We start from the raw sequence: 12,232 nt of genomic DNA on the forward strand, positions 1-12,232 counted from the left end.
ACACACATCAATGATAAGGGTGTGTGGCATTAGAGCATAGGGAATCTTAAACTGCTAACTGAATTTGCCTCAAACTCGACTGTCTCTGAGGAGGGTGCCCCTGCCCACTGCACCCATACTTCCTCTATCTTCTACTCTAGTTTCAGAGTGTGAACAGCCAAGTGTCAGAGAGCTGGAGCAGAGGTGGTGCTGGTGTGGAATTCACACGGTGGAATTTCACTTACGCAAGTGCTTAAGAACTTGGGAGAGGTTAGAATTAGCTATTTCTCTAGTTAGATTTAACTCTAATTTTAATTTTATTATTTATTTATACAAATTTTAATTATTAAAAATAAAAAATTTAGTTTTAATTTTTCAGTAAAAAATTAAAGTGTAAACTCTTTCATCAAGTAGATTGGAGGGTCAGAGCTAATGGTAGAAGCTTCTCTCCTCAGGCCCATGACCTCATTAGAGATAGTACATCTCAGGCACTTAGCATACTGCTACTGATTATTTAGATTATTTAGAATATTATATGTGTGTGTGTGTGTGTGTGTATACAAATAATTTGTACCAATTAAAATATATAATTTGTACCAATAAAATCAACACCAAATTTGTTCTTTATCATTCATTCGAAATATGTTGAATAGCTACTATGCAGAGTGCTGGGGTGACTGAGTAGTCTAAGACAAAATATGATTTCAATCATTGCAAAGCTCTTGATCTAGTGGGTAATATAAACCACCTCTGACATTAGACTGACTGGGTTCAAAGCCATGCCCCACCATTTTCCATTTGTGTAAATAGGGGCACATTGCGTGGTATTTACTAATGTTGGTTTTCTCACACGCAAGGGGGTTATAATGATTCCTGCCTGATGAGAATAGTATGAGGATTAAAAGAAATAATGTATGTACAGCTCTTAGCCAATACTTACACACAGAGAGTGCTCAGCTGTGTGTTAGCTTACTTTTGTAAATTGAAGTATAGTTGACTCATGATATTATATTAGTTTTGGGTATACAAGGTAGTGATTTGATATTTATACATGTTATGAAATGATCACCATGGTAAGTCTAGTTACCATCTGTCACCAAAGTTATCACAACATTATTGACTATATTCTCTACATTACATTGTACATTACATTCCCATGACTTATTTATTTTACAACTGGACATTTGTGCCTCTTAATCCCTTTAACCTATTTCACCTAATCTGCCACCCCCTTGGTGAGCACCAGTTTGTTCTCTATATCTATGAGTCTATTTCTATTTTGTAATGTTTTTGTTTATTTTGTTTTTCAGGGTCCACATGTAAGTGAAAACATATGATATTTGTTTTTCTCTGCCTGACTTATTTTACTTAGCATACCATCTAGGTACTTCCATGTGTTGCAAATGGCAAGATTTAATTCTTTTTTTATGGCTGAGTAACATTCCATTCTGTATGTATACACCACATCTCTATCCATTCATCTGCTGATGGACTGTTAGGTTGCTTCCATATCTTGGCTATTGTAAATAATCCTTCAATGAGCTTTGGGGTGTACATATCTTTTATCTTTTTTTTTTGTTTTTTGGCTGTGAGGCTTGCAGTATCTTAGTTCCCTAACCAGGGATCAAACCTATGCCCCCTGCAGTGGAAGTGCAGAGTCTTAACCACCGGACTGTCAGGGAATTCCCTGCACGTATCTTTTAAAATTAATGTTTTCATTTTCTTCAGATAAATACCCAGAAGTGAAATTGCTGGATTGTATGGTAGTTCTATTTTCAATTTTTTAAGGACTCTCCATACCATTTTCCATAGCGGCTGTACCAATTTACATTCCCACCAATAGTGTGTTACTGATTTGCGTACTTGGACTCTTTAATCAATAGAAATTGATAAGAAGCCAGACGAGAAATTCAGGCAAGTTACTGGGGCTGGTGCTGCAGCATGAGGGAGGCAAAGCAAGTAACAGGTGCCCTTATTCTCTCCCAGGTGTGGGGGGGCAAGCTGGTTCCCTTGGGCAGGAGGCATAGCTTAGGTGGTCTGTCCACCCCCTTGATGGTGCTATGTGCAGGGGTCATTCGTAGTACTCTGCTTTTGCTCCTGGCACCTCAGAAATGGCAGTTGGTTTGTGGCCTTTTTGTATCTTACTGTTCATAATTGCCCCAACTGCACATGTGCCCAGTTATTTTTAGACCCTTATAGTTTCTTTGTATTCTGTTGCTCAAGGAAACATTTGTGCAGGTGCAAGCACTTTCGTAAAGGGACCCAGGTCCCAGGTCCTAGCCTAGTTCAAGTGCAGGAGGGTTTTATGACCCAGACTCTTCTCTCATGTACCTTCCCAGTCAATTTCCTGACAGAGGCAACCAGTTATGATTTTTTCACCACAAACTAGTTTTACCTTTTCTAGAATTTCAAATAAATAGAATTATAGAGTATGCACTCTTTTGTGTCATTTATTTATTTTCAAATAGGTAATATATTCACATTGCTTGAAATTAAGAAGGTACAAAAGGGCAGGCAGTCAAAAGTCTCCTTCCCAGGCCTGACTCCCAATCATCCAATCCTCCTCCCTTGAAGCAACCATTATTATTAGGTTCACGTGGGCCCATCCCATAGCTATCATTATTAATCCAGGGCTTTATACAGGTACTTTGAGAACTCAGTTTCAAATGTTACCCAAAGGATCTTCCGACAGCTCAGCTAAAACCATATGAAATCAGTTAAAAAATAACTGGGGTTCTTTTTATTTATTGAAATATTAATTTTTTGAAATTATTTATTTATTTATTTATTTATTTAGGGCTGCATTGGGTCTTCATTGCTCTGCGCGGGCTTTCTCTAGCTGTGGCAAGCAGGGGCTACTCTTCGTTGCAGTGCGCAGGCTTCTCATTGCGGTGGCTTCTCTTGTGGAGCACGGGCTATGAGCACGCAGGCTTCAGTAGTTGTGGCACATGGGCTCAGCAATTGTGGCTTGCAGGCTCTAGAACGCAGGCTCAGTAGTTGTGGCACATGGGCTTAGTTGCTCTGCAGCATGTGGGATCTTCCCAGCCCAGAGCTCAAACCTGTGTACCCTGTGTTGGTAGGCGGATTCTTTACCACTGCACCACCAGGGAACTCTTTTTAGACTCTGATTCCAAATGTTAGCTTGTGACATTTTATCTATCTATGACTTAGGTAACCTTCAAGCCATATCTAGTTGAAGCTCTAGCATTTTGTGATTCTCATTTATTGATGAAACAAAACATATATTGAACAAATATGGAAATACAACCATGAACCAAAGAAAACCAAGCTTCTGGCCTTATTGATGTAACTAGTCCAGTGGGGGAAACAAAAATTCAACAAAATAATCATATAATTACAGCTTCAGTGCCATGTGATAGGAATGGACCAAGGGTAGGAAGTGTGAAGGTGCTTCTCAGAGGTAGAGACTAGAGGTGTGGTCAGAAGGAGGATGATTGGAAGAGCTTTCCAGGCACAGAGCAAAGCACATGCAAAAGGTCTGTGGAGAGAGAAAACTGAGGAATTGGAAGAAGCCAGCATGGCTGGAACAGAGAGGAGATGGAATGTGGTCTGAGTGGTGAGAAGAAGTGGCGAGGTGGGCAAGCCTGACTTAGCTAAGAGCTTTTGTCTAAGAAAGTGGGAAGCCACTGAAGCGGTACACGCGGGAAGATAAAAGATCACATAGCCATTTGTGTGGAGAAGAGATTAGAGAGGGGCTAGAGGGCAGGAGGGTAAACCAAGTAGAGACTAAATTAGTAGCCCTGCCAGGCCCCTGGCCCTCCCAGACAAAGGCAGTTTGGATGAGGGTGGTGATGGAGGAGATAGAAGACAGATTCAAGGACAATTAGGGAGGTAAAATCTATAGGATTTGCTGATAGATGGAATATAGGAAGGAAAGGTAGATTAACAAAATGTCTCAGCTTTCTTATACAAGATGGATTCAGTTGCAATGAAATTGTTAGCTGAAATTACTTTAAATAATAGCATAATCTAAAGTTATGCAAAATTTTGCCTCAGATAAAATTTCAAGTTTTTAGATGGGTGGAGGGCATGGATCTAGTTCCTATTTTTTGGTATTTCCTAATCTTGTTTTTTAAAAAAATGGAGAATTTTTCTTTTCTGAAATGCCTATTACAGTGGAACCCCTTCTGGAGATTATAAATTTAAATTAGGCAATAATCAGGGCTATCTAATTTCTAGGCATTTTTTTGTGCTAATTACTACCATTTTGTCACTTCTAAATGTATAATGAACGTAACTTATATTGCCTTTATTATAATTATAATTATTTTTTTTTTCCTGTTTTTCCTGGGATTAGACTAGAATTAGTAGGTTTTTCTGTTCCTAAGTACTTTCCTTCTAAGAATTTCTTCGTTGATATTGGATGACTGCCCTGGCTGGACCTCACATATTTGTGCCCATGTCCCTGCCGGACTCTACATAAACCCAGTGTGTCTAGACGACTGATGTTAGCGTGACCTGTAATCACAAGTGCCATTTACACGTTAATTATTGTTTTTGAGATGACGAGGTCACCTCTCAGGGAAGCCGGGCGGCCCCTCGAAGCTTGCGCTTCTGCGGCGTCGCGTGGCTGCGGTCCGGGAGACAGGCGCGTGGGCTGTGCAGCAATGCGAGGCCCTCAGCCTGCAGCGCGGGGTCGCTTCGGGCCCGGAGGGGCAGTGCCTGGTGCAGCTCTTGCAGGCAACGGGCGGTTCAAGAGACTGGGGAACTCAGCAATTTGTGGGTCCGATGGCTGGAGAGTTGAAAGAGAGGCGGAGGAACAAGCGGCAGTTCCCCGCCCCCGTGCCCCACGGTCCAATCCCTTCGGCTTCTTTTCTCGGCCGGCCGGCCCGGCCCCTAACCTGCTCGAACCCATTATGCGGTAGAGGCGGCCCGGTCTCTTTAAGGCCCTTCCGCGCCTGCGCCTTGAGCCTTCCTGACGCGGCCGGGCCGGACCCAGGAGGAGCCGGCGGCGGGCAGGCTAGGGGTCGGGTGGTAGTTGAAACCGCGGCCGCGCGGGAGGAGTGGGTCTGGGTCGGGGGCGTCGCGGAGCTCCTGAGTGAGCGCGGCGCTCGAGAGGGGGCGCGGACGGCGGTCCGAGGAGCCGGGCGCGAGGCCGAGGCGCTAAGACGCGGCGGCGCGGCTGCCGGCTGGATGGGAAGTTAATGTTTACCGCGGAGTCCACCCAACGTTTCCAAGGTGAGGGGCGCCGCGCCAGGCCGGGCGGGCCGCGATCCCGGGTTTCCCGGGGCGCACAGGCGGGCCGAAGCGCGGCGAGTGGGGGCCGCCGCCAAACTTGCGGCGCGAGCGGGGCGGGCGCGCGCGGCCCCGCTGGGGCCTAAGTTCCCTGTGGCCGCCGGGACCCTCCTCCCGTGGGTGCTGGGGAAGAAGCTCGCCAGCGGGACTTCCAGTGGAGTCCCAGGAAGGTGGAGGGACGACGCAAATTCGGGGGCGCTTCCTCGTAAATTCTGCGGGGAATACTGACTCTTTACTGCTGCCCTCGAGGCCACCTTCTGGTGACCTGATGGGGCGAGACCGTCCGCGCCTCTGGCAAAGTTTATTGGCCTCCGGGATTCTGCGCAAGGCCATGTCTTCAGGCAGGTGATGGGCGAGCCAGGTGTGCTAGATGACGCCCGAGGATGCACTTGGGGAGCTTTGTAGCCATCCTTGAATCACCTTATGACTGGCGGGGCAAACCTCAAATTAACCGCAGAATTTCCGGTAGGTTGGATTGTGGTGTTGGTGTTTGCTTTAGAATTGCTGTGATTTCTTTGTGTCTTTCTGTCTTTTTGGGCATCATAGGTCAACTCAATTGGCATCCTTTCACAGAAGAGTTAACCAAAACTTTTGGAATGGTTCCTTCACTTTCCTCCTATCTGTTGTTGTTAGAGGTGATTTCAAAACTCAGCATTTTCTTGCAAAGATATCTTTTCTTTGGGTTACAGTGTAGAATAACAGACTCCTTTCATTGCTGAAAGAAATCCGGTGCTTCATAAAGATCAAGAAAAGTTATCTGTTCTTAGTTTTTACCTTTGTTCAGGGCTGAAATGTGTTAGCAGCTTTTTGTTTTTTTAAAAATTTTATTAAACTTTCTGCAGTTTACCAGAAACTCCTTTTCTATTGTATAATGCTAGCCTTAAGGTCGCTGAGAAATTTGTGTGAAAGAAATCTTAGAAAACTTGTTGTAGTATAATATATTTCAAAAAGTGCACAATCTTGAGTATGTAGGTAAAGAATTTTTACTAAGTATACTATTACAGATCCAGAGACAGAACATTGCTAGGTTGAGGTTAATACTAGCAGTGGAACTCTCGGTTTATGAGGTATGTAAATGATAAAACTTTAGGTACAGTTGAACATTTTCCCGAAGTATTCTATCAATTAGCAGGGAATGGTATTCCACTTACCTCATATCCTTGCTAATGCTTGTCAATTTTAAAATTTTTGCTATTTTGGTAAAAGTGTAGTAACATATGTATGGTTTTATTTTACTTTTTTGTGATGATCGTGGTTGAGTATCTTTTGTTGGCCACTTATATGTCGTCTTTTGTGAAGTGCCTTTTAAGTCTTACTATTATTTTTTGAATTGATTTGTAATTATTTATTCTGGATATAAGTTCTGTGTGTGTTTGTGTATACACATCTATCTCCCATGAGTCCTTTCTGGACTTAATCTTTTTCCACTCTGTATTTTGCCTTTTCACTCTTTTAATTGCCTTTTTTGGTGAATGGAAATTGTTAATTTTAATGAAATATATGTAATCCTTCCCTTTATGATTACTGCTTTTTGTGCCCTATTTAAGAAATCTTTGCCTAGCCCAAGAATATGGAGATATTTTCGCATGTTACCATACAGAAGTTTTATTTTGTTTTACTTTTCACATTTAAGGTGTACAATTCATAGTAAATTGTAGATGGATCGTAGGGGTCAAGATTCACTTTATACCATATGGGTATCTATTTGACCCAGCACCATTTACTGAATATACCATCCTTGCCCCTCTGCACTGTGTGACACTTTTTCATAAATCAGATAAATGTATAAGTGTGGATCTGTTTCTGGACACTATTCTGTTTCATTGGTCTATTTGAGATCCTTGTACCAATGTCACTGTATTAATTGATGTAACTTTATAATAAGCCTTCATATTGGTTGTTCCTTTTTTTTTTTTTTCCCCTTGGCTGTGCTGACTTCCCTTTGCAGTGTGCAGGCTCCTCGCTGCAGGCTTCTCTAGTTGTGTGCAAGCTTAGTTGCCTCTTGGCCTGTGGGATCTTAGTTTCCCCACCAGGGACCACACCCTCATCCCCTGCATTGGAAGGTGGATTCTTAACTACTGGACCACCAGGGAGGTCCTGGTGGTTGTTCCTGTTGCCTGGGCAGTTCTTGGCCCTTAGTGTTTCCATATAAATTTCAGAATCTTGTCCATTGCTACAAATTTTGGAAATTGGAATTAAGTCTGTATATCAATTTGGAGAGAATTGGCATTTTAACAATGAGTTTTCCAGTTTATGAACATGGTATATTCCTCTACTTACCTATGTCTTTTAAATTTTCTCTAATATTTTATAGTTTTCTATATAAAAATCTTACATACCTTTTGTTATTTATTCTTAGGTATTTGGTATTTTTTAATGTTATTGTAAATGATATTTTAAAACATTTGTGGCCAGTATATAGAAATAGAGCTGATTTTGGGGGTGGGGAGAGTGGCTGTGGGATTATTTTAAAACAAATCCCAGACATCATTTCATCAATAAACCTTAGTCTTTAATCTCCCTTCAAGACCTAGTCCAAATTACTCCTTGCATGTTCTAGTTTTCCGGGGTTTTTAAATCTCTTTTTGTATGTTATCTCCAGTGTCTGGGATCAATTAAAGATTTATAGAGTGTTTAATATAGAGTGTCACTGTTTTAGGCTCTGGGGATACAAAGCTGATTAAGATGCTGCCCCTGCCTTTAAAGAGTTTAGAGTCTAGGCGGAATTGTAGAAGTTCAAGAAAAGACCTTTATCCTCTATTAGGAGAAGTGCTATGATGAAAATTGGTTTGGCTGCTTGCAAAAGGGACATTTAAATCAAACTGTGGGGGAGGTAGCATGCCTGGCTCTCAGTGTTCTGAGAACTGGGCAAAGGAAATGCGCTGTGGGTGGCGGCTGCTATTCACTGTACATACTTCTGCTTTATTCCTTGGCTTTCAGCCTTGAGCCTCACTCTACTCTTTTTGAGCCTGGAGTCTCTCCAAGCCAGTGTTTCCAGAGAATCAGTTTATAAGAGGATGTGAATAGTGGAGAAGGGAAACTGGAGGTCCATATACAGACCTTACCAGACTTTAAACCACTAACCTGTTCTTCAACCCCATACTTCTTCCCCACTGACTGTATACTTGGAGACTCTCAAGGGCTGAGGCTTTCTGGGGCTCTGTGAAGGAGGCAGATGAGCCCGTTGACCATATATTTCCCTTTGCAGGCCTGTAGGTTTAGCTCCCATCCTCTTCTCAGTTATCTATTCCTCTATCTCTTTTCCTGTTTCATAGATGCCATAAGCTTTCTTTTTCCTTGCATAGCTTGTTTCTTCCAAGTTACTTTTCTTCTATTTGGTATAGTCTCAGCAGTAGAGGCCCCCTTCAGAGGTCTGGTAATCTTCCTTGGTTGTTTCCCTGTGATTGAGAGACCAAATACATCAGGTAGCAGTATTTTTAAAAATTTAGGGGTGATTGTACACAGTAAAATATATAGACTTTAAGTGTATAGTTTGATGATTTTGCTACGTATACACCTGTGTAATTAACACAAGGTACAGAGTATAGTGAAAATCTTAGAAAATTCCTTCATATCCCTTTATTCTATCTTCCCCACTCCCTACCCAGAGGCAACCACTGTTCTGATTTCTGTCTGCATAGATTAGCACCAGTATTTTCTAAAGTTGCCCAGGTGATTGCAGTATGTGGTCAGGACTGAAACCACTGGTTTGGGTCGGTTTTTGGGGGCTCTCTCCAGTGTCTGTCTTTCGTTTTGGCCTGGTCAGATTTCCCAGAGAGTATCCCAGTTTTCTGCTCGGAGGCCAGAGGTCTAGTTGCCAGTGGTGTGGGAACTCAGGAAAAGATGGCTGGGTAATGAGCCATAGAGCATTTAATATGAAGACACGCATAATTTGCCTCTTTTTGTTAGGATACCTTCATCTTCCACCATGTATGATTTACTGTTTTTAGAGAATAAATCTCTAATCTGCTGCCTCATTGAGGTTGGGTCACTCAGCAACTTGGAGGAGGCATGGGGTGTAGGTGTCCAACTGTTCAAACAGCTTTCACCTGATGCTTTCTTTCTTTAGTCTCCCTTCCCCCTCTTTGTTCTGGCAGTTCCCGAACCCTTTGAGGATTCTGTAGTATAAACTGGTTTGTTCTTAGTTGTCAGCACTGCTGTCTTATATAATATGTCTGACCAAATCAGTTAACACTTATCCATCTTTCCAGCATCTAAAGTTTTGTTGCTGTTGTTTCTTCCATTCTCTCGATCCTTATGGTTTGTGTCCAAAGAAAAGAACAAAACAACAACAGAATTTTCTTTATCTTTGTTTTAGTAGGCTTTTGGGCGGGAGCAAAATTAAATATGTGTGTTCAATCTGCCATCTTACCCTGGGAGTCCCTCATCTGCTTTCATCCATCATACAAAAATGTTGCCATCTGTCCACCACTATTGCCTTCTCCGTGTGAGGTCATAGCTTTTAAAATTTCTTTACTGTTATCTACATAGAATGTTGGGAGGGAGATGACTTAAATATTGGATCAACTATCATTTCTCTAGAAATCCCTACATTCTTTTAAGAAATTTGCATTGTCCCAGAATCTTATAATCTCCGGATTGGAAGTGATTTTAAAGATAAGCCAGTTTAGTGAGCTATTTGATACTTTCTTTAGTGGGAAACTGACTGTAAAGAGATGAATGACTGGAGATAAAGAGTGGGCTGTGGATCTCTGCAATGGGTTTGGAAATCCATATATGCGTTTAACATTTTAATATTGAATGAACAAATAATAGATCTTGCATATTTGTAATGTATAAAATTTATTGAAAAGTCATGGTAGTTTTGTTATTTTAATCAGTACTCCTTAAATCCAGCTATGGGCATGGGGGGAGGTAATACTCAGAATTTTTTGTTTTTTTTTGTTTTTAGCTGAGTTCTCTGAATATTTATTAAGTGGGTCCTCAGTAGTAACAGGGGTGGCAAGAGGGACAGGAGATGTATTTGCCCTTCAGATACATCTTGGGAGTCTGGCAGCCTGCAGGGGTTTCCTTCAGGCCCACCATCCACCAGATGAGCCTCAGGTCTCTCTTGAACTTGATCTGCTTGCATTTCAGGCATCCTTCCCTGACTTTCTGCCATAGGAATTGGGTCCTCTTGACCAGCTTGAGATGATTCATGTCCTGCCAGCAGATCTGGAACAGGTTTTTGCACTGCTTCTGGGGTGCATCCTGGGCCCCCTTACCTCGCCTTCTTGACCCTTTCCCCCACCTGGCTGGGCATACACTCATAAGAGACACAGTCCCTGGGACCTCAGCGTCACGTCTGGGCAGGAATAGTGAATGGTCAGCCAGCTCTCCAGGGGGCTGATGGATATCTTCCTGGGGACCAGCATTCCTCAAGCTCTAGGTGGACCCACCTGCCAGGGAGGGAGGTAACCTCACTTGGGCCTGTTGGTTGCATGTTGTAGTAAGGCCTGCAGGCATGCCTGTTCAACACACTGAGACAGGCCAGGGCCCACTGCAGCCTGCTGGGGGAACAGCCCCGAGCAGCTGGGAAATCAGGCGCACCAGGAACACGGTCTATGGGTGGTGGCGGCCCCAGGTGCTCAGCGGAGCCTCCCTGAGCCTCAGTTTGACCCTGAGGTGCCCACCACGTGTGTGGTGTGGACTCTCAAGTCCCAAGCCCCAGCTGGCAGCGACCACCTCGGCTGTCACTGGAGTCCACAGGCCACAGCCTCACGCTGACCCTCCCCAGACTTGGCTGGGAGACTGATCGTTTTGCCGCCCAGAGTTTTCTGTTTTGAAAAAAAGATTCTATATCAGAAAAAAATTGAAAACTATTGCTAAAATTGTAGAAATTTCATAGTTAACATAAACTGGTAAATTAGAATCACCCATTAAAGCATCTCTGTTAAGCTCCTCTAATAACTTTATTATGCTTTGCACTCTTTTTTTCTTTAAAACACTAAATAGGTTTCCAAATGCTCTTTGAGATAAGAGTTTTTATCATAAAGTTCATGATGAATTGAAAATATTATTCTCAATATAATTTGTTTTCTCTTAGGCTAAATTTATAAAATTTTATGTGTTTACCTTTAAAGTGTGTCCATTTTTTCCTGTATTACAATGTACTTTTATATTTGAAATTTATGATGCTAGATAGTGAGAGGGTTTTTTTGTTTATTTTCTGTAATGCGCTTATTTAGTAAAATAAAAAGCTGTCAGCCTTTTGTTGTTCTTCAAATTAATTTTGGACAAGTTATATAAAATATAAGTTTGCTTATCACTGCACACAATTTTCATTGGCTTTTTTGCTCCTCCACAAACTTATTATTTTACTGTTATGTTTGCATATAAAATTCAAGCTATCAATCAAAGATAACATTGGCAGTTTATTACTATCCGTCTTAGCGGTATGATAGTCTTTCCTCATTGGAAAAATGTAGGTTAATAAATTTGTGTTTTGTGGCTAGAACCTGTTGACTAGCCCCATGTGTTTGCTCAGAAAGGGTCATCCCATTTCTCATTATTCTGAGATTCCTGGTGTGTTTATTTTGTTGCCATTTCCAGATGTTTATTACTGTCTCTGTATTTCATGAGAGCATTCCCTGCCTCTGCTGTTTGCAGTTTATTGTTTAGGTGGCCAGACAAAGACAATGTGGGTTTAGTGCTTGTGAATTGTTCTTTGTACTAATCCAGCCCTCATAATTGTACTTTGAAAAACGTTCCCTAAAGCTGGTTAAACTGGCTATTATCTGGGTCTTCTTTGTTGGTTTTGCTATTCACTGTCTTTTGAGTTCATGATTAGGGCTCTCTCCTTGAGGAACTGCTAACTCCGGTGTTCTTGGAAGGAACCTTGACAGAGATAGGAACAGAATGGTTTTGTTATGGTTTTTGTTTTTCAGAAGAAAGTGTAAGCACTGATGGGAAAGTGAAGATGGGAATTTTGTCTTACCTTTGAGTTGGTGCTCAGATGATTAGCAGCTGTATTTGGCCTGGTACAGATCTTTTGCTA

General features: G+C 42.1%; 1 protein-coding gene across 12 annotated transcripts in view; it reads left to right on the forward strand.

Annotated features, from left to right (window-relative positions):
- The first annotated feature begins 4,920 nt into the window (after nt 1-4,920).
- Nucleotides 4,921-12,232, forward strand: part of EVI5 (ecotropic viral integration site 5) — a 229,532-nt gene continuing 222,220 nt past the window's right edge. For 10 of the 12 annotated variants that reach the window (XR_009049764.1, XR_009049766.1, XM_057712875.1 and 7 more), the window contains exon 1: nt 5,624-5,700. Coding sequence is in view for 8 of the 12 variants with exons in the window: in XM_057712875.1 (XP_057568858.1) it covers nt 5,659-5,700 (42 nt within the window). In the remaining 4 variants the exon portion in view is untranslated. Of the gene's footprint in view, nt 5,179-5,623; nt 5,701-12,232 lie in introns of those variants that run through there. The other 2 variants (XM_057712910.1, XM_057712901.1) reach the window with 1 other exon arrangement.

Source organism: Hippopotamus amphibius, chromosome 1 (assembly GCF_030028045.1).
Source record: "Hippopotamus amphibius kiboko isolate mHipAmp2 chromosome 1, mHipAmp2.hap2, whole genome shotgun sequence".
In the NCBI taxonomy this organism is placed as follows: domain Eukaryota; kingdom Metazoa; phylum Chordata; class Mammalia; order Artiodactyla; family Hippopotamidae; genus Hippopotamus; species Hippopotamus amphibius.